This window comes from Bos indicus x Bos taurus, chromosome 2, assembly GCF_003369695.1.
Source record: "Bos indicus x Bos taurus breed Angus x Brahman F1 hybrid chromosome 2, Bos_hybrid_MaternalHap_v2.0, whole genome shotgun sequence".
Classification (NCBI taxonomy): domain Eukaryota; kingdom Metazoa; phylum Chordata; class Mammalia; order Artiodactyla; family Bovidae; genus Bos; species Bos indicus x Bos taurus.
Window position 1 is genome coordinate 17,708,351 of NC_040077.1, and position 22,871 is coordinate 17,731,221.

Consider the following 22,871-nt stretch of genomic DNA (forward strand, 5'->3'; position numbering starts at 1 on the left):
TATTATACAGAGTGAAATAAGTCAGAAAGAGAAAGACAAATATCGTCTTTACATTGAAGAGCTTACTATGATACTGTAAACAGTTACACACACACACACACACACACACACACGTATACACAGGAAGTATGGGCAGGTGGCAGGGTTTCCACATATTCCTTATGCTTTTCTTCCTTTCATTAACCAGCTCTTAGACACAAAATGTCAAAATGATGCTTTTTAAAAAGGAGAAAGACAAATATCAATGCATATGTATGGAGTCTAGAAAGATGGTACTGATGAATCCATTTTCAGGGCAGCAATAGGGATACAGACACAGGTAACAGACTTGTGGACACAGTGGGGGAATAAGTGGGGGGTGAAATGAGAGAGTAACATGGAAACATGTATTACCATACAGTAATTACACATAGCAAGTGGGAGTTTGCTATGTGACACAGGAAACTTAGCCCATGTTCTGGAACAATCTAGACGGGTGGGTTGGGGTGGGAGGTGAAAGAGGGGTTCAGGCGGGAGGGGACATATGTATACCTGTGGCTGATTCATGTTAGTGTACAACAGAAACCACAATATTGTAAAGCAATTATCCTCCAGTAAGAAAACAACTTTTAAAAAATGAGCAATAAAGTACTACAGGGACATTAAAGAGGAGAAAATTGTTTCTGAGCTCTGAAGAATCACAATTGCACCCTCCAATTTTCCAATGGCCTTTGTATAATGGGCATAATCCCTAAAAAGCCTCCTTACAGGAACAATTGTAGTATGACTTCCTTTATCTTAAATTTATACATATATTTTAAATGTAGCTGAGATATAGGTACATTGTGGTCTACTATACTATTCAGTATTTTCTCTACATTTGTATAATTTAAAAATACTCATTGAATAAGTTTAAGAAACACTCTCTCACTGAGTAACACTGAATATTTAAAAATACATTTGAAGGAAATATCACCCATGTTCTCAATGTAAGTTTAAGAAACACTATCTCATTGAGTAACACTGAATATTTAAAAATACATTTGAAAGAAATATCACCCAAGTTCTCAATGTCAAAATGTCAAGGCATCCACCCTTGATGCTTTATAAAAAAAATGCTCGTTTGAATTTTAACAAGTTATAAATTCACTTTAACCGGTGTACACCCCTCACTGATCCATCTTGACTTTGTTATTTATACTTCATAATGACGTATTATTAGTATAATATATATTTCTTTGGAAGGAATGATGCTAAAGCTGAAACTCCAGCACTTTGGCCACCACATGCGAAGAGTTGACTCATTGGAAAAGACTCTGATGCTGGGAGGGATTGGGGGCAGGAGGAGAAGGGGACAACAGAGGATGAGATGGCTGGATGGCATCACTGACTCGATGGACATGAGTCTCAGTGAACTCCGGAAGTTGGTGAGGGACAGAGATAGGCCTGACATGCTTCGATTCATGGGGTTGCAAAGAGTCGGACACGACTGAGCGACTGATCTGATCTGATCTGATACTTTAATATTACTTTTTTAGATATAGTGACAATCAATACAAATAAAAATTTATTCAATATCTAGAAGGCTCATATCACAGGGTATTGTGTTGTAAGTAGGGTCTGTATATGCAGAAAAATACAATCTTTAAGTGCACTATAGAGATTTTATTTTTTGAAGGTCATGATATATCTAGACAGTTTACCCTTGAAAAATACTTCACTTTGTGTGATCAAATGTTAGAATAAACAGCTGGAAAACATAGTTCAGTTCAGTTTAGTTGCTCAGTCGTATCCGACTCTTTTGACCCCATGGGCTGCAGCATGCCAGGCCTCCTTGTCCATCACCAACTCCTGCAGTTCACTCAAACTCATGTCCATTGAGTGAGTGATGCCATCCACCATCTCATCCTCTGTCGTCCCCTTCTCCTCCTGCCCTCAATCTTTCCCAGCATCAGAGTCTTTTCAATAAGTCAGCACTTAGCATCAGATGGCCAAATATTGGAGTTTCAGCTTCAACATCAGTCCTTCCAATGAACACCAAGGACTGATCTCCGTTAGGATGGACTGATTGGATCTCCTTGCAGTCCAAGGAACTCTCAAGTCTTCTCCAACAACACAGTTCAAAAGCATCAATTCTTTGACACTCAGCTTTCTTTATAGTCCAACACTCACATCCATACACAACTACTGGAAAAACCATAGCCTTGACTAGATGGACCTTTGTTGGCAAAGTAATGGCTGTTTTTTAATATGCTGTTTAGGTTGGTCATAACTTTCCTTCCAAGGAGCAAGTGTCTTTTAATTTCTTGGCTGCAGTCACCATCTGCAGTGATTTTGGAGCCCAGAAAAATAAAGTCAGCCAAGTTTCCACTGTTTCCCCATCTATTTGCCATGAAGTGATAGGACCAGATGTCATGATCTTCGTTTTCTGAATGTTGAGCTTTAAGCCAACTTTTTCACTCTCCTTTTTCACTTTCATCAAAAGCCTCTTTAGTTCTTCTTCACTTTCTGCCATAAGGGTAGTGTCATCTGCATATCTGAGGTTATTGATATTTCTCCCAGCAATCTTGATTCCAGCTTGTGCTTCATCCAGCCCAGCGTTTCTCATGATGTACTTTGCATATAAGTTATATAAGCAGGGTGACAATATACAGCCTTGACGTACTCCTTTTCCTATTTGGAACTAGTCTGTTGTTCCATGTCCACTTCTAACTGTTGCTTCCTGACCTGCATACAGATTTCTCAAGAGGCAGGTCAGGTGGTCTGGTATTCCCATCTCTTTCAGAATTTTCCACAGTTTCTTGTGATCCACACAGTCAAAGGCTTTGGCATAGTCAATAAAGGATAAATAGATGTTTTTCTGGAACTCTCTTGCTTTTTCAATGATCTAGCGGATGTTGGCAATTTGATCTCTGGTTCCTCTGCCTTTTCTAAAACCAGCTTGAACATCTGGAATTTCACGGTTCTCATATTGTTGAAGCTTGACTTGGAGAATTGTGATCATTACTTTGCTAGCGTGTGAGATGAGTGCAGTTATGCGGTAGTTTGAGAATTCTTTGGCATTGCCTTTCTTAGTGATTGGAAAGAAAACTGACCTTTTCCAGTCCTGTGGCTACTGCTGAGTTTTCCAAATTTGCAGGCATATTGAGTGTGGCACTTTCACAGCATCATCTTTTAGGATTTGAAATAGCTCACCTGGAATTCCATCAGCTCTGTTAGGTTTGTTTGTAGTGATGCTTCCTAAGGCCCTCTTGACTTCACATTCTAGGATGTCTGGCTTTAGGTGAGTGAACACATCATCATGATTACATGGGTCATGAAGATCTTTTTTTGGTACAGTTCTTCTGTGTATTCTTGCCACCTCTTCTTAATATCTTCTGCTTCTGTTAGGTCCGAACCATTTCTGTCCTTTATTGAGCCCATCTTTGCATGAAATGTTCCCTTGGTATCTGTAATTTTCTTGACGCGATCTCTAGTCTTTCCCATTCTATTGTTTTCCTCTATTTCTTTGCACTGATCACTGAGAAAGGCTTTCTTATCTCTCCTTGCTATTCTTTGGAACTCTGCATTCAAATGGGTATATCTTTTCTTTTCACCTTTGCTTTTTGCTTCTCTTCTATTCACAGCTATTTGTAAGGCCTCCTCAGACAGCCATTTTGCTTTTTTGCATTTCTTTTTCTTGTGGATGGTCTTGTTCCCTGTCTCCTGTACAGTGTCACGAACTTCCATCCATAGTTTTTAGGTACTCTGTCTATCAGATCTAGTCCCTTAAATCTATTTCTCACTTCCACTGTATAATCATAAGGGATTTGATTTAGGTCATACCTGAATGGTCTAGTGGTTTTCCCTACTTTCTTCAATTTAAGTCTGAATTTGCCAATAAGGAGTTCATGATCTGAGCCACAGTCAGATCCTGGTCTTATTTTGCTGACTGAATAGAGTGTCTCCATCTTTGGCTGCAAAGAAAATAATCAGTCTGATTTCATTGTTGGCCATCTGGTGATGTCCATGTGTAGAGTCTTCTCTTGTGTTGGTGGAAGAGGGTGTTTGCTATGACCAGTGCATTCTCTTGACAAAACTCTATTAGCCTTTGCCCTGCTTCATTCTGTACTCCAAGGCCAAATTTGCCTGTTACTCCAGGTGTTTCTTGACTTCCTACTTTTGCATTCCAGTCCCCTATAATGAAAAGGGCATCTTTTTTGGGTGTTAGTTCTAGAAGGTCTTATAGGTCTTCATAGAACCATTCAACTTCAGCTTCTTCATCATTACTGGTCAGGGCACAGACTTGGATTACTGTGATATTGAATGGTTTGCCTTGGAAATGAACAGAGATCAGTCTGTCATTTATGAGATTGCATCCAAGAACTGCATTTCAGGCTGTTTTGTTGACTATGATAGCTATTCCATTTCTTCTAAGGGATTCTTGCCCACAATAGTAGATTTAATGGTCATCTGAGTTAAATTTACCCATTCCAGTCCATTTGAGTTTGCTGATTCCTGAACGTCCAAGAGTGACGTTCACTCTTACCATCTCCTGTTTGACCACTTCCAATTTGCCTTGATTCATGTACTTAACATTCCAGGTTCCTATGCAATATTGCTCTTTACAGCATTGGACCTTGCTTCCATCATCAATCACATCCACAATTGTGTGTTGTTTTTTCTTTGGCTCCGTCTCTTCATTCTTTCTGGAGTTATTTCTCCACTGATCTCCAGTAGCATATTGGGCACCTACCAACCTGGGTAGTTCCTCTTTCAGTGTCCTACCTTTTTGCCTTTTCATACTGTTCATGGGGTTCTCAAGGCAAGAATACTGAAGTGGTTTGCCATTGCCTTCTCCAGTGGACCATATTTTGTCATAACTCTCCACATAAACTTTTAAAAAATGTAAGACGTAAGAATCTGACAGAGGAAGAACCAAAGGAACTGACAGAGAAAACTTAGAGAACCATTTATCCACTCCAGGGGCCGCTGTGGTAGAAGGTAACAGACTGACTACGGTCTGGGTGCCTTTTCAAGTTAACCTGGCTCAGGAGCCTACATGCCTGCTGGGACCATGGTAGTGGTTATACTCTTTGGGCAGAAATTGAAACAGCAAACCAGAAAAAGATTGCAAATGAAAATTTTGGGTACTTATATGTATTCTGTGGTGATTAGGACAGGTTCGCCTGACCTATTGTCAGTCTACAATACCCTGAGCCTGGAAAGCTCTGCTTCCTTCTCTTAACTGAAAAGTCTAATGTTTAAGAGCTGGCTAATGAAAGGAAGAAAAGCATATGGTATATGTGAAAACCCCACACCTGCCCATACTTTTTGTATATGTGTATGTATGTGTGTAACTGTTCAGTATCATAACAAGCTGTTCAATGTAAAGCAAATGTGTGTACCTATACATGGAGAATCAGATGTACTATTGATTACATTAAGACTCTACAAGTCAAAACTCCTTAGTTTGATAGGCAAGGACTTCTATAACCTGTTTTCACCTCGTTTTTGAGTTCTTCCTTTCCCTTCTGCATAACAGCTTTTTCTAGACAGATGTGTTTTTTTTTCTGTCCCTGCTGCTCCCATTTTTTCATGTTTGCTTCCCTTTCTCCATGTGAGGATTGACTTTAATTTTAATCCGCTCCCTGAGTTTTCTTCTTCTACATGATTCATCTTATTCCTGTCCTGCTTCAAGGATATGGTTGTTTTTGGTGTTTGTTACTTTGTATTATTAATTCTCAGTCAAATTGCCCAGTGTACCTAACCCCTCCTGTCTTGCTCTGAGCAGATAAGGTTATCTAATACTTTATTGGACAAATCTAGGTCATGTAGCATAAACTGTTTCAAATCCTTTCCTTTTTATCTCAGAGTATGTCAGTTTCTCTTTAGCTCTCAAAAAAAGGTGTCAGTGAAGAATCAGTTGGCCCAACTACCACAGTCATTGCTGCGTTGTTAACTGCCAGATGCTAGAATGCTAAAGTAGAGAGCCATAGTGCAGTGAGGAGAACACTGAGCTAGTGACGAGAATATGGCTTTTAGCACTGACTAGCCCATTTCGGGGTTTCCCAAATGACACTTGGGTAAACAATTTGCCTGCCAGTGCAGCAGATGAAGAGACTCAGGTTTGATCCCCAGGTCAGGAAGATTCCCTGGAGTAGGAAATGGCAACCTACTCCAGTATTCTTGCCTGGAGAATCCCATGGACAGAGGAGCCTGGCGGCCTACAGTCCATAGGGTTGCACAGAGTCGACACGACTGAAATGACTTCGCATGCACAGTCCCTTTCTGATAGAGTTACATACTTACTCTCTGGGTACTCTTCACAGTTCTCCCATCTGAAAATAAATGGCCACGTCTTCAACTCTGCTGATGGTTTATCCTTATTTTCCTTCTAGCCACAGATGTTTCACAGATTGTCCTTTCTTATTGACTTCATCATTGCTTTTCCACTTCTCAACCCGGTAACTTGGCTTTTGTTTCTATTACTTACCCATCTCAAAACCCCAAGTCTTCCAACATTTCTTTTTTATATCTCTGAAGGACTGCTGATCTCTAGCATTTTTAGTTCTCATAATTCTTCCCCCTTTTTAATACGTTTGATTTCAGTGACTTCCCTGGTGGCTCAGATGGTAAAGTCGTCTGCCTACAATGTGGGAGACCTGGGTTCGATCCCTGGGTTAGGAAGATCCCCTGGAGAAGGAAATGGCAACCCACTCCAGCATTCTTGCCTGGAAAATCCCATGGACAGAGGAGCCTGGAGGGCTGAAGTCCATGGGGTTGCAAAGAGTCGGGCATGACTGAGTGACTAACCCTTACTGTATAATTGTAAGGGATTTGATTAGACCATTAGACCATTCAGGTAGACCATACCTGAATGGTCTAGTGGTTTTCCCTACTTTCTTCAATTTAAGTCTGAATTTGCCAATAAGGAGTTCATGATCTGAGCCACAGTCAGTTCCTGGTCTTATTTTGCTGACTGTATAGAGCACCTTCATCTTTGGCTGCAAAGAAAATAATCAGTCTGATTTCATTGTTGGCCATCTGGTGATGTCCATGTGTAGAGTCTGCTCTTGTGTGTTGGAAGAGGGTGTTTGCTATGACCAGTGTATTCTCTTGGCAAAACTCTATTAGCCTTTGCCCTGCTTCATTCTGTACTCCGAGGCCAAATTTGCCTGTTACTCCAGGTGTTTCTTGACTTCCTACTTTTGCATTCCAGCCCCCTATAATGAAAAAGACATCTTTTTTGGGTGTTAGTTCTAGAAGGTCTTATAGGTCTTCATAGAACCATTCAACTTCAGCTTCTTCATCATTACTGGTCAGGGCACAGACTTGAATTACTGTGATATTGAATGGTTTGCCTTGGAAATGAACAGAGATCATTCTGTCATTTTTTAGATTGCATTCAAGTACTGCATTTTGGACTCTCTTGTTGACTATGATGGCTATTCCATTTCTTCTAAGGGATTTTTGTCCACAGTAGTAGATATAATGGTCATCTGAGTTAAATTCACCCATTCCAGTCCATTTTAGTTTGCTGTTTCCTAAAATGTTGGTGTTCACTCTTGCCATCTCCTCTTTGACCACTTCCAATTTGCCTTGATTCATGGACCTAACATTCCAAGTTCCTATGCAGTATTGCTCTTTATAGCATCCTTTTTACTTCCATCACCAGTCCTATCCACAACTGGGTTTTGTTTTTGCTTTGACTCTGTCTCTACCTTCTTTCTGGGGTTATTTCTCCTCTGATCTCCAGTAGCATATTGGGCACCTACCGACCTGGGGAGTTCATCTTTTAGTGTCCTATTTTTTGCCTCTTCATTACTGTTCACGGAATTCTCAAGGCAAGAATACTGAAGTGGTTTGCCATTCCCTTCTCCAGTGGACCAGGTTTTGTTAGAACATCCCCTGGAGAAGGAAATGGCAACCCACTCCAGTACTCTTGCCTGGAAAATCCCATGGACAGAGGAGCCTGGTAGGCTATAGTCCATGGGGTTGCAAAGAGTCAGACACAACTGAGCGACTTCACTTTCAGGCAAGCTTTCTACAAAAATTATTGAATATCTCCCTGTGCCAGTCACCACACTAGTGCTAAGGATACAGTCGTGATATTGTCCAATGTCCTCATGTTGCATTGGAGCCTCGTGACAAAAACAGACATTAGTCAACTAACCTGACGTATAAATATAGAACTACAGCTGTGAAAAGAGCTGTGAATGAGAGGAACATTGTGTTTGGGAACACTGAATAGGAAGATTTGTTCCAGTCTGATTTCTCCTTTGAGAAACTGAGCATTGACTAAACTTGAAGTATGCGTAGAGTAAACGTAGAGAAGTAAGGGATGAGGAGAATGGTGTCCCTGGACAAGAATGTAGTGAAAACTTCTGGGGCAACAGGGAGTCAACTGTGTGTGAAGTAAAGAAGATATGGATGGAGGTAAAGAGATTGAGACCATCTGAAAGGAAGATAGAGGCCAGACCATGCCAGAACTGAAATATGTTAAGGAGTCTGTCCTTAATTCAGAGACAATGGGAAGCAATTGGGAGGGTGTGTGTGTGTGTGCGCATGCGCGCGCACGCGAGAGAGATACTGTGTTTGGAAGCAGTCTTTCTGGCTAATATCTGGATTGGAGGGGAGATGCAATTAAGAGATGACTACCCAAATTCAGGGAACAGATGATACTTTCTGTTGTGGATATGGGCTTCCCAGGTGGCACAGTGTTAAAGAATCTGCCTGCCAAGGCAGGAGACACAGGATCTTCCTCCCTGGGTCAGGAAGATCCCCTGGAGGAGGAAATGGCAACACACTCCAGTATTCTTGCCTGGAGAATCCCATGGACAGAGGAGCCTGGCAGGCTACAGTCGATGGGGTCACAAAGAGTCGGACTCTACTGAGCACATGTACACACAAGTTCAGGGAACAGATGATGCTTTTTGTACTGGGGATAGAGAAAACCAGACAGATGCAGGAGATAGAAGGTGAAATCGACAGGTCTCAGTAGAGATGGAATTAGGGTGAGGGATATGTCATGATTGTCTGCTGGGTTTCTGACTGTGGAAAGTGGATAGTTTCCCAGTTGCTCTTCCAGTTGATCCCCAAGTGAGGCTGCTCTTGCAGTGCTACTCTCAGCTCCCTCTTCTACACTCTCTCCCTTGGTGGCCCTTTAATTTTCAGGCTTAAGCTCCCATTTCGACAAGATGTTGCCCAAACCTAAAATGCTATTTACTCCAGAGAGTACAAGTTGGTGGCCCATTTGCCAGAGAGCCATGCTTTGTTTATTCCTCAATATTCTTTTTAATTTTAAAATAGAAATTACAAAACATTTAAAAATCAGAAACTTTTACATAAAAATCCATGTTTATAACTCTATAAATTTGGAAACCCTATCAACACTGAACCCATATTCTCTCACGTCCACAGTTGACTGGCACTAGTGGCAGTGATCCTGTGAGTCTAAGCATGTATTTTCCACTTTGCCATAGTCTCTGGCATCCAGGCACCTGGCCAGCACATCCACTGAGCCTTGAAACCTCAGACTTGGTCCAATCACCTCAGGATGTAGAGTGTGCCAAGGAGAGTAGGCGCCTTCACCAGCATCGTACCACTAAAAACGAACTGAACCAGTGCTCAAATCTCAGAGTCTTTCCACTCCCTGTACCGATTTATACTAATGCTGAAAACTTCAGCCTCCTACCACTTGGCAGTTGGCATCATAGCAATTGTTAGGCTGAGATATCTGACCAGCTGAATCAGAGGCATTTTATGTTTATGTATTTGAATTCCTAATTTTTAATAGAGGTTTACATATATTTTAAATGATATGAAAAGTCCAACTATTACTATATAAAAGCTTGCTCATATCACTGTTTTTGTTGTTGTTTTTCTCTCTAGAACTCTTAGAACGATCTCTAGCCCTTTTAAACAAAAGTCAAGAACTCACTGACTTCATAGAAAAAATCAAGAGTGATGGACCTAATGTAAGTGCTGAGATGATTCAGGGAGCTCAAAACAGCTGCCTGAAGATCGACAGTCTTCTTGAACTTCTCCAAGACAGGAGGCGGCAACTAGACAAGTACCTGAAGCAACAGCAGCAGGAACTGGGTCAGGTTCTGCAGATGTGTCAGTGGGACCAGCAGGAAAGTCAGGTAACCCGAAGGGGCACTGATGTTATCCTGACCTTGGCTAACGAAATCGGCTTGTTGTGTGGATGATCTGTTTCCTGGGACAGTTTTTCAGTTGTCATGGTCAAATCCTCTGGTCTTTGATCCAAAGTACCATGTTGTTTTCCCAAGCACATAATATAAAAACAAAGATTATATTTCTTCTCATTATAATCCTCATTTTTTAAAATGGGAAGATATCCACTAGCAGTTTTGAAAGTGACTAGGTCCTGTTGTTGGAGTCTCTTTCTTGCTTCCATCCAGGTCACTACTTTTAGATACATTTTTTTGAAATTAGGAAATGTTCGTTGTGGTTTTATTGAATGTTGGAGATGTGTGATGGTGCTGAATTGTACTAGACTGTTGCTAATGCCAGTAAAAGTCTATCAGCCTGAAATAGAGATAATGTTCTTAGAGGAATATTCTGATACCAGTGAAGAAATATAACCTTGGCCTATGGTTGGATGCTCAGTGGTTAGAGGGATTTGGGGTGGGAGGTTGATGAGTTGCAGGCTTGTTAGAGCTCATTACCCAGACTATAGGCCCAGCGCTGGTCGTTCATCACTGTGCTTGCTGTATGTTCCTTGTGTCCCAATCACTTGAGAGTAAGAGTGGATAGAACTCTTTGCAAAACCCCAGCTCAAATAGGTAGGATATTTAATGCTATGTTTCGAACTGCCCCAGTCCCATGCTTTAACCCATACAGATTAAGTGGAAGGAATTTTTAGGGAGAAATGATGTGGAAGGAGGTATCCTGGTCTAGATGCATAAGAAAGGGGTCTCTTCATACACTTTATATTATTGCTCCGGTCTAAACTGGAGAGATTGACATAGAGCTGGTAACAAATATGAGTCCAGGAGAACTGGTTCTTCTTTAAAGCTGGAAAAATGAGGATTTAAATGACAATTAACCTTTCAAGTAATACTTATTGAGTACCCACTGTTTGCTGTACTGCTGTGCTTAGTCACTCTGTCATGTCTGACTCTTTGAGACCCCATGGACTGTAGTCTGCCAGGCCTACCCACCGTATACCAGATCCTACTATAAGTACTGGGGATACACAACATACAAGATAGTCTTTTTCCTCTAGGAATTTTCCTTCAATGCATTTCCTTAGGAATTTTCCTTCTAATCCATTTTCTAATGCTTAACTGTCAATAACCTCAGCCCTGTTGACAGTTGCTGCTAGGTAATTCCTTTGGGAGGCTGTCCTGCGCACTCCAGTGTATTGAGCAACATTCTACCTATCAGATGCCAGTAGAATATACTCTAATTGTAACAACCAAAAAGGTCTCCGGACATTGCTAAATGTCCCCTGGGGGGCAAAATTACCCCCAGATGAGAACCATGGTTCTCGTGCTTTTTGTTGCTATTGTTCAGTTGCAAAGTCACGTCTGACTCTTTGTGAGCCCATGGACTGTAGCCCTCCAGGCACCTCTGTCCATGAGATTTCCCCTTCCAGGGGTACAATAATAAACAAATGAACAATGACAAGTGCTATAAAGAAGATTAACTAGGGCAGTGAATTTTGCCTTTTGTTGATCTACTTTTAATCAGAGAAGGAATCATAGAAGGCCTCTCTGCGGAGGTATCATAGGACAGACACCCAAATGCAGGCATCTCCAGACACATAGTCATCTTGCATTTTGTCGCCTCCTCCTCTAAGTCACTATACATGTCTCAGCCCGTCTCCACCCTCAGCCCTTTTGCCTAGGCTACCATTTGCTGTCCTGCTTCTGCTATGCTTTGCCTGCTAAGCCACAGCCCTTCCCCAGTTTAGTTCTTCCCCCACCACACCTTTACATGCTCATTACTCAGAATTCTTTTATCTAATGCAGTAGTCTTTAACTGAGAAATGTCCACAATGCAGGAGACCCTGAAACAATCCCTGGTTCAGGAAGATCCCCTGGAGAAGGAAATGGTAACCCACTCCAATATTCTTGCCTGGAAAATCCCAAGGGTGGAGAAGCCTGCTGGGCTACAGTCCATGGGGTCACACAGCGTTGAGCACAACTCAGCGACTAACACTTTCACTTTCACTTTCTGGCACAGCAAAGGAGAATTAATGCTCAGGACAAGAAAAAACATAAAGTTGTTTATCAGACAACCATTTCCAGAGTTCCTTGACCTCCCTATTCCATGACACTCTACCCCTCTCCTTCTCTTTGTCCTTCTCTTTCTCCCCTAATCCTGACCTGAAGCCATGTTCCCAGAGACGCTGTTCACTTAAAAAGAAACTTATTTTCTTTCTATTGAATTCATAACGCCTAACCCTTACCTCTAGTGCTTCCAAGAATACATTAAAAGCTCCTCTAACTTTATCATGTAGAGTAGTTTATCCCTTTTAAACTACAACCTCTCTTATCCAGAGACATTCTATCTGCAAAGAGGCTTTCAAAACACAGAACAGTTTCCCAAGAATGAAAAAGCAGCTACTGTAAGTTTTATTTATTTTTAAGGTAGTAATTTTGCCTTTCTGCTTTGAGATTATGACAATAATCATCCACTTATCCTCTGCAGTAAAAAATAAATAACCACATGAAGATTCAAAATGAACTATCTAATCTAGTCATGTGCTTAAGGGAAATCTAGATACCATGCCAACCCCAGAAAGCAGAAAGATGTCTTGATAATAACTAAAGTAAGAGATTACAGAAGGTTTTTTATTTGGTGAGTTGTTCTCTAACTTACGTTGCTTCATATTTTGGGGAAAGTGTGTGTTCTTTTTGAGGGAGTGCTTTTTTAGATAGAATTTATTTATTAGAGAAGTTTTAGGTTCATAGCAAAATTGAACAGAAAGTACATGATATCCTCTGTTCCCACACATGCACAACCTCTCCCACTATCAACATCCCCCAACACAGTGGTATATTTGTTGTAATTGATGAACCTACACTGACACATTATTATCACTCCAAGTCCATAGTTTTCACTAGGGTTGACTCTTGATGCAGTACATTCTATAGGTTTGGAAAAATATGTAATGACATATATCAGCCATTTAGTACACAAAATATTCTGCTGCCCTAAGAATATCTATGCTCCACCTATTCATTCCACTCTGCCTAATCCTTGGCAAAAACTGATCTTTATACTGTCTCCATAGTTTTGCCTTTTCCAGAATGTCATATTACTGAAATTGTATAATATGTAACCATTTCAGATTGTCTTCTTTTGGTTATTAATATGCATTTAAGATTTATCCATTTTTTTCATGACTTGACAACTCATTTCTTTTTAGCGTTGAATAATATACCATTGTCAGTCACCTACTGAAGGACAACTTGGTTGCTTCTAAGCTTTGACCGTTATGAATAAAGCTGTAATAAGTATTCCATGTGCAGGTTTTTGTATGGACATAAGTTTTTAATTCATTTGGGTAAATACCAAGGAACAGAATTGCTAGATGATATATGCTAAGAGTATGTTTATAAGAAATGGCCAAACTGCCTTCCAAAGTGGCTGTACCCCTTTCAACAGAGAGTTGCTGTTGTTCCATGTCCTTGTGAGCACTTGATGCTGTTAGTGTCTTAGACTTTGGCCACTCTGATAGGAGCATAGCAGTATCTCATTGTTGTTTTAACAAGTCTAATCTTTAAATTGGAAATAATAACAATTCACAGACTTGTTCTAAGGATTAAATTCAATAACATGTGTAAAGCACGGAGCACAATGCCTACCATTTTAAAAGATGCTTAATAAATATTAGTTTTCTTGTCATCGCTGTTCTTGGATATACCTTACAACTTATGAATTTTTTCTCTTTTCATTTCTATTCATCCCCCTGAGTTTAGCATTACTGTTGTTACATGTGTCTAAGTCTCTTAAAACTATTTAGTTTTTAGAGGCTGCCATAGGTATAGTAAGGCTTTAAGAATTCACACTTGTGGTTACAAGTACCAGGCTTTCATTTAGACTCTACTCTTAATAGTCTAGAACCAAAATCAATTTAGTAATTATCTTAAGGATAAATTTTAAGTAAAACTGGTCTATTTCCAAAATATACAGATAACTCATACAGCTCAGTATCAAACAAAACAAAACAAAAGAAAACAACCCAATCAGAAAATAGGCTGAAGATCTAAATAGATATTTCTCCACAGAAGGCATACATCTGGCCAACAGGTACATGAAAAGGTTCTTGCTCAGCATTGCTAATTATTAGAAAATGCAGATCAAAACAACAGAGAGGTATCACCTCAAACAAGTCACAGTGATTGTCACCAAAGAGTCTAAAAATAGTAAATACTGGAGAGGATATGGAGAAAAGGGAACCCTCCTACACTGTTGGTGGGAGTGTAAATTGGTTCAGCCACCATGGGGAACAATATGGAGGGTCCTTAAAAAACTAAAAGCAGGGTTATCATGTGATCCAGCAATCCCACTCCTGGGCATGTATCTGGAACAAACTATGATTTGAAAAGATGCATGCACCCCAGTGTTCGTGTTGTTGCTGTTCTGCCAGTAAGTCTTTGTGACTCCATGGACTGCCGCATGCCAGGTTTCCCTGTCCTTCACTATCTCCTGGAGTTTGCTCAGATTCATGTCTATTGGGTCCTTGAAGCTATCCAACCATCTCATCCTCTGCTGCCCTCTTCTCCTTTTGCCTTCAGTCCTTCCCAGCATCAGTCTTTCCCAAAGAGTCAGTTATTTGCATCAGGTGACCTAAATATTGGAGCTTCAACTTCAGCATCAGTACTTCCAATGAATATTCGGGGTTGATTTTCCTTTCAAACTGACTGGTTTGATTTCCTTGATGTCCAAGGGACTCTTAAGAATCTTCTCTAGCACCACAATTTGAAGGCATCCATTCTTCAGTGCTCATCCTTCTTTATGGTCCAACTCTCTCATCCATACATGACTACTGGAAAAATCATAGCTTTGACTATATGGACCTTTGTGGGCAAAGTGATGTCTCTGCTTTTTAATACACTGTCTCTGTTTGTCATAGCTTTACTTCAAAGGAACAAGCATCTTTTAATTTTCTGGCTAAAGTCACCATTTGCCATGATTTTAGAATCTAAGAAAATAACATCTGTTATTGTTTCCACTATTTCCCCATCTATTTGCCATGAAGTAATAGGACTTGTTGCTATGATCTTAGTTTTTTTCATGTAGAATTTTAAGCCAGTTTTTTCACTCTCCTCTTTCACCTCATCAAGAGGCTCTTTAGGTCCTCTTCACTTTCTGCCATTAGAGTGTTATCATCTGCCTATTTGAGGTTGTTGATATTTCTCCTGGCAATCTTGATTCCAACTGGTGATGCATCCTGGCTGCATTTCACATGATGTATTCTGCATGTAAGTTAACTAAGCAGGATGACATTTTACAGACTTGTAGTCCTTTCCCAATTTTGAACCAGTCCGTTGTTCCATGTTCAGTTGTAACTGTTGCATCTTGACCTGCATACAGGTTTCTCGGGAGACAGGTAAGGTAGTCTGGTATTCCCGTGTCTTTAAGAATATTCCACAGTTTGTTGTGATCCACACAGTCAAAAGCTTTAGTGTAGCCAGTGAAACAGAAGTAGATGTTTTTCTGAAATCCCCTTGCTTTCCCTATGATCCAAAGAATGTTGGCAATTTGATCTCTGGTTCCTCTACTTTTTCTAAACCCCACTTGTACTTCTGGAAATTCTCAGTTCACATACTACTGAAGCCTGGCTTGAAGGATTTTGAGCATAACCTTACTAGCATGTGAGATGAGCACAGTTGTACGGTAGTCTGTACATTCTTTGGCACTTCCCTTCTTAGGAATGGATGAAAATTGACCTTTTCCAGTCCTGTGACCACTGCTGAATTTTCCAAATTCGCTGACATATTGAGTGCAGCACTTTAAATTTATGATCTTTTAGGACTTGAAATAGCTTAGCTGGAATTCCATTATCTCCACTAGCATTATTTGTAGTAATGCTTCCTAAGGCCCACTTGACTTCTGACTCCAGGATATCAGGCTCTAGGTGAATGACCACACCATCGTGGCTATCTGAGTCATTAAGACCTTGTTTTGTATAGTTCTTCTGTGTGTTCTTGCCACCTCTTTTTAATCTCTTCTGCTTCTGTTAGATCCTTACCGTTTCTGTCCTTTATCCTCCCCATCCTTCCATGAAGTGTTCCCTTGATTCTCCAATTTTCTTGAAGATTTCTAGTGTTTCCCTTTCTATTTTTTCCTCTATTTCTTTGCATTCTTTATTTGAGAACACCTTTTTATCTCTCCTTGCTCTTCTCTGTTTGTATATCTTCCCTTTTTCCCTTGCTTTTTGCTTCTCTTCTTTCCTCAGCTGTGTGTAAAGCCTCCTCAGACAACCACTTTGCCTTCATGCAGTTCTTTTTCTGTGGGATGGTTTTGATCATAGTCTTCATAGCAGCACTATTTACAATAGCCAAGACATGGAAGCAACCTAAATGTCCCTCAAAAGGTAATGGATAAAGATGTGGTATGTATAAACAATAGAATATTACTCAGCCATAGAAAGAAGGAAATAACGCCATCTGCAGCACCATGGATGGACCTAAAGATTATCATACGTGTCTGAGGTAAGTCAGACAGAGAAGGATGAATATCATATGATATCACTATATTTATAATCTAAAAAAGTGATATTAATGAGCCTGTCTACAAAACACAAATAAACCTATAGACAGCAAGCTTATGGTTACCAAAGGGAAATAGGGGGAGGGATAAATTAGGGGTTTGGGATTAAAATATACACACTGCTATATGTAAAAGAGATAACCAGTAAGGACCTACTATATAGCACAAGGAATATATTCACTGTATTGTAATAACCTGTAAAGGAAAAAAATCTAATATATATGCATATATATATTTATAACTGATTATGTCTGTGTGTGTATATATAAATATATATATTGCTATATATCTGAAACTTACACAGCATTGTAAATCAACTATATTTCAATAAGAATTTTTATAAAAAGGTCATGAGGACTTGCCTGGCAGTCCAGTGGTTAAAACTCTGTGCTTCTACTGCAAGGATTATGGGTTTGATCCATGGTCAGGGAGCTAAGATCCCATGTGCCGTGTGTGTCCAAAAGAAAAAAAAAAAGATCATGAGACCAAAAAATAAATTTTTAAAGTGTATCAATAAATAAATTAATCCTTTCCTTACATATAAAATTTAAGACTCTTTGTCTTAAAACACCCCACGTTATGTTTTCTTTCACAAGTACCAGTAGCAGCAGCTCAAGTGTTTAATAATGGTCACTGTTGTTTCATTGTGCTTTTATGATCACAGATCCTGGGACCAGCTTGTTCAGTTCAGTTCAGTCACTCAGTCATGTCCGACTCTTTGTGACCCCATGGACTGCAGCCCGCCAGGCTTCCCTGCCCATCACCAACTCCTGGAGCTTACTCAAACCCACGTCCATAGAGTTGGTGATTCCAACCATCTATCTCATCCTCTGTCGTCCCCTTCTCCTCTGGCCTTCAATCTTTCCCATCCTCAGGGTCTTTTCCAGTGAGTCAGTTCTTTGCATCAGGTGGCCAAAGTATTGGAGCTTGTTGACTGCATTCGAATCCTGACTCTGCCATTTACCAGTTGAGTACCTGTGCAATTATTTAACCTCCCTGAGTTTTCTCATCAGGGAAACCCATCAAATGTCTTTTCTCATCTCAACCCATCAAATGAACCTTCTGTAAAATATGAGGTAATAAAACGAGCTGTTTTATGTCAAGTGCTAGAACAGTACCTGGTACATGGAAAATGCAATATTAGTATTAGCTTTTTTTATCATCACGTCTGAAAAGAACAGTGAAGACTCAATGCATTACATGCTCCCGCAATCCTACTCATCTTTGCTCTCAGAAAGATTGGTCTTGCATTAAAGGCTAAATTCATTATTTATTTTGCTTTCACAGGGTATGATCAAATAAGTCACTTTTATAATCTTAGCCATACTTGTTTAATGGAAACTCAATTAGCAATTCAAAAAAATAGAATTGTATTTTTCTGCTTTTGATTTAATGTTTATCTATTAATGAGTTAAAACTACAGATTAGATTACTATCCATACAAATAATTGCAAATTAACATTTGACTTCTGCTGTGTTTTAGACTTTTATCCAAGCATGAGTATATCACAGGCACACATACATTTATTAAAGAAATAGCAAAACAAACAAACAAAAACTAATAACCTATGCATATTATCTGTTATCTTATTACCTAATACTCAAATTAAACATGTCCTAGACATAGTATTGTGTCAAAAATACCATAGATAATTTTCATGTTGTATTTCACTCTCTGAAGGTAGCACAATTTAATATCTTATTGATGTGGAAGTAGAGTCTCTTCAGTTTCTCACTATTATAAATAATAAGTGAGATTTACTATATTGATAATTATGTTAACAGGAAAGATTTTTAAATCCAGGTAGATAGAAGCATAATTATCTTACCTAAGTTTTCAAGTTTTTCCTGAATGGTCTACGTTAAAGTTTTGTTGAAGATACACTGAGGAAGATTAGCAGCAGGGACACCAAATTGAATGTGACTCTGTTAGTAGTTTGAGTTCTGTGATTGTCATGTTCCCGGATGAACTACCCCATAAAGCCTGGAACACTGGAACCACAGAGACACATGCTTCATTGGAGGGTAAAGATAATTTTGTCAGTTCTGTACTTTTTTTTAGGGTACACAGGAACTGTCAAACCTTCCATTAATAAAATATCAGCTTTGTCAATCATTTTAACCATGTAAGAAGAAGGAACATTAAATGGAGAATTAAGCAAAGATTACTGATGAATAACATGTGAGTGTCTGAATATCTAATGCATCTTCTCTCATAAGAGCCATTTAAAAGATGCATTTAATACTCCTCTGTTTCTAAGTGCTTATAACCTAATGCTTTTGAACTGTAATAGTTCAGCTAATTTCCTTTGGAAAAGAAATTAGGTGACCACAATGATGGCAACTTAAAATTTACATCAATTTCAGAAAAAAAGCAGATGAAGACCACATACTTTTCTATCTTAATTGGGATGTGATAGCCTGAAAAGCATAATCATAGCATGTCCTCTCTTTGTTTTTCAGATGTAAAAATGTGCACTTGTTTTACATTTAAATATGAGTAGCTGACCTTTTTTCCCAACTCCAGCAGCATCTTATTTTGCAGATAATCTGCTTCATTAATGAGAATCAGAAGCAGCTTGGAGTATTTCGTGCATAATTAATTATCTTGGCAATAAGATTTATGAATGTAATTTTTCTCAATTGCTCCAATCAGGAATAAGTGAGACAAACAAATAAATTAAAACAAAGTTATTCATGGTCTTTTTGTGCAAGACACTATCAAGGACATCTAGGAGAATTAAATAAGACATAAAGACAGATAATCTTTTTACTACCCAGATCACATATGGCTTACAAGATACCCATCTTTGTGGGAAGAAAAGTGGGTAATAGAATTCATATTTGGAAGTTTTTTAAATTTGAGTACCACATATATCATAATCACATGTCAATAGGCAATTAAAATGACATCTGCAATGACAGTGTAAGCACAGCATCAGGGTACATGTCTTGTACCTGCTGGGCAACTGTAAAACCCTATGTGTGTGTCCACAGATGTATGCTGCTGCTGCTGCTAAGTCGCTTCAGTCATGTCCGACTCTGTATGACCCCATAGACGGCAGCCCATCAGGCTCCCCCGTCCCTGGGATTCTCCAGGCAAGATCACTGGAGTGGGTTGCTATTTCCTTCTCCAATGCATGCATGCATGCTAAGTCGCCTCAGTCGTGTCCGACTCTGTGCGACCCTGTGGACAGCAGCCCTCCAGCCTCCTCCATCCACAGGATTCTCCAGGCAAGAACACTAGAGTGGGCTGCCATTTCCTTCTCCAACAGATGTGTGCACATACATGCATATTCTCCTTTAAATGATACTACCTTCTAACCAGGATTTAGAGCTTGAATGGTTGACCAGCTTAAATTAATATGAACTAACAAAAAATTGCCTAGCTTAGTGGATACAACACAGTGAGGGTTTAAAAAAATCTTTGAATTTAGCTTAATTTTTAAAATTAAGTATAATTAATTTACAATGTTGTGTTAGTTTCAAGTGTACAGCAAGTGATTCAGTTTTATATATATGTGTATGTATGTGTGTGTATATCTATATACATTCTTTTTCATTCTTTTCCATTATGTGTGTATGCTCAGTCATTCAGTTGTGTCTGACTCTTTGTGACCCGCCATGGACTGTAGACCTCCAGGCTTCTCTGTCCATGGAATTTTCCAGGCAAGAATACTGGAATGGGTTGCCATATCCAGTTAATGGGTTACTCCATGGGATCTTCCCAACCCTGGGATTAAATCTGCATCTCTTGTATCTCCTTCATTGGCAGTCAGATTCTTCACCACTGTGCCACCTGGGAAGCCCTTTCCATTATAGATTGTTAAAAGATATTAAATGTATTCCCCTGTGCTAAATAAGTTTTTTAAAATCTTTGAATTTAGCTTAATTTTTTAAATTGAAGTATAGTTAATTTACAATGTTGTGTTAGTTTCAAGTGTACAGCAAGTGATTCAGTTTTATATATATGTGTGTTTATGTATGTGTGTGTACATATAATGGAAAGGGAAGCCCTTTCCATTATAGATTGTTAAAAGATATTAAATGTATTCCCCTGTGCTAAACAGGTAGGTCCTTGTTTACCTATTTCATATACAGTAGTGTGTATACGTTAATCCTGAACTCCTAATTTATCCACTCCCCCACTGTGAATATAGTGTTTTGTCATTGGGTGACATAAGACCAAAATAAGGGTTGAATTAACTTATTAATGGATACTGGTATCTGATAGTTTCATCCAGTGACAGATATCCGTGACTTTCCAAATACTCATAGATTAAAATTTATCACAGAATTTCATTTTTAGCACATAAACTATTTCTAGAATTCACTTAAAGTTATGCAAAATATCCTAGTGTTTGTAGGAAAAGCATGTGATTTTGAAAGCAATAGAACCCCCTCCTAATTAGAATGCATGTTCCCACCGTTACTTTCAATGGCATGGCCTGTCAAATGTAGTAACAGAGGGGCTCTGGTACAGATGGTGTGGATAGCAATCCCAAATTTCACATTTACTTATGATATGACTTTGGGCAAGTTACTCAATCTCTGTGCCTCAGTTTCCTTTTCTATAAATTGGGAATAATAACAATATCTATTTATAAATTTGTTACAGAAATAAACAAGATTATATATGTAAAAATTCTTGGAGCACCGCTTGATATATGTCAGTGCTCAATAAATGTCCACATGTTCAGCATATCACTACATCTTTTGATGATTACTTTCTGAGCTTTACTGGATAATCACCAAATTAGCTAGATCCCATACCAGTTTTCTAAATCATTCAATAATCTCAGCTTTCTAAAATTATGTGGAGGGGGAATAAATGCCATTTCATGGCTTAGTATCCAGACTATTTTATTTGAAAGCTCAACTTTGTTTGTAAAATTAGGTTAAAAATCAATTTTCCTCTCCCTTTCTCCACCCTTTCACAATTTCTTTAGTTCATTTATACCTGTTGTAATTGATTACATTTTCATTAAACTTAGTTTTTCTCCTCAATATTCCGTTCAGTTGGACTGATGGCTTCACAGCATTTTAATTAGACACCATTACTTAAGGTTGGTAAGAGGATTGGGTGACACGCACTGCAACTGAATTACCTTCTCACCCATGGTAAGACTGCTGACATAGCTGTTTCCTGTGTATGCTGCCTAGAAAAAGCTCCGCACGGCTCCCACTGCATGCCTCTTTCCATTGTATATCCAGGTTAGCAGCTGCTCCTTAAGCTGTGTGCCTGTATCTTTCCAGCACCCTGAGCCCTTTTTTTCCCTGCCTCTGGCGCTGGAAACTGTTGGCTTTCCTTTTCTCAACACCACTGCCTCCCCATACCATGCAGGGAGTAGAACTCAGTCTCCTCCATCCTCATGTACATGGTTCCCAGAGATAAACAAAGAAGCCCGGTTAATAGTAGTGCTTTTCATAGGGTGACTCATAAGCAAATAAACTAAACAGCACACATTAAAAGGATAAAACACACTTTAAAATGTAATAGTTGTTTATCTGTTTGTATGATAGTTTCTGACTCTCACTTTTTCCCGACAACCCAGTGTTTCGGCCAGAGCTTCAGTGTGAACTCCATCAGGCGCATGACCTAGGATCTGGGATGATAAAATGAAAATGTCAAACTTTGGTCTCACTCCCAAGTAGACCTGTATGTTTTTCTCCCTTCTCTCTCTTTCTCTCTCTCTCTCTTTCTCTTTCTCATATGCACATATACTGCAAATGCCTCCCGATCATTTAGGGTGGAAATTAAATTGTACTGGGAAAATCACACCCTAGATATCTTAAGCAGAGATGCACATTACTCGGACACTGGGCTGGGTCTCTGTTTCCTTTCTTGAAAAAAGACTTTCTTCTGCTGCTGGTAGGATTCTTCTTAATGGCTCAGAGTTAATGCTAGAAATAGAATTTAGGTCCAGAAACTACCACTGTATTGATTTTATTTGTTGGATTAAATAGTTTCCACTGTTTAAGTGGTTGGAAGTTAAGAAACTGCCTAAACACAAACAAGAGTTGAGGGCAATCTTGGGAAAAGAAGAAGTCCTTAATGTCATTTTTCTTGAAATATAGATGTGACAAGAGAAGTGATACATTAACATAAGTCAAAATAATTGGAAGACAGATACGTTAGCACAAGTCAGAATAATTAA

At 39.3% G+C, this 22,871-nt stretch overlaps 1 protein-coding gene across 4 annotated transcripts in view; it reads left to right on the plus strand.

Annotated features, from left to right (window-relative positions):
• The window catches only part of CCDC141 (coiled-coil domain containing 141), a 224,979-nt gene that overhangs the window by 68,417 nt on the left and 133,691 nt on the right, over window positions 1-22,871 (plus strand). For all 4 annotated transcript variants that reach the window (XM_027556444.1, XM_027556434.1, XM_027556425.1 and 1 more), the window contains one exon: window positions 9,853-10,106. In XM_027556444.1, coding sequence (XP_027412245.1) covers window positions 9,853-10,106 — 254 coding nt within the window. The remainder of the gene's footprint in view (window positions 1-9,852; window positions 10,107-22,871) is intronic.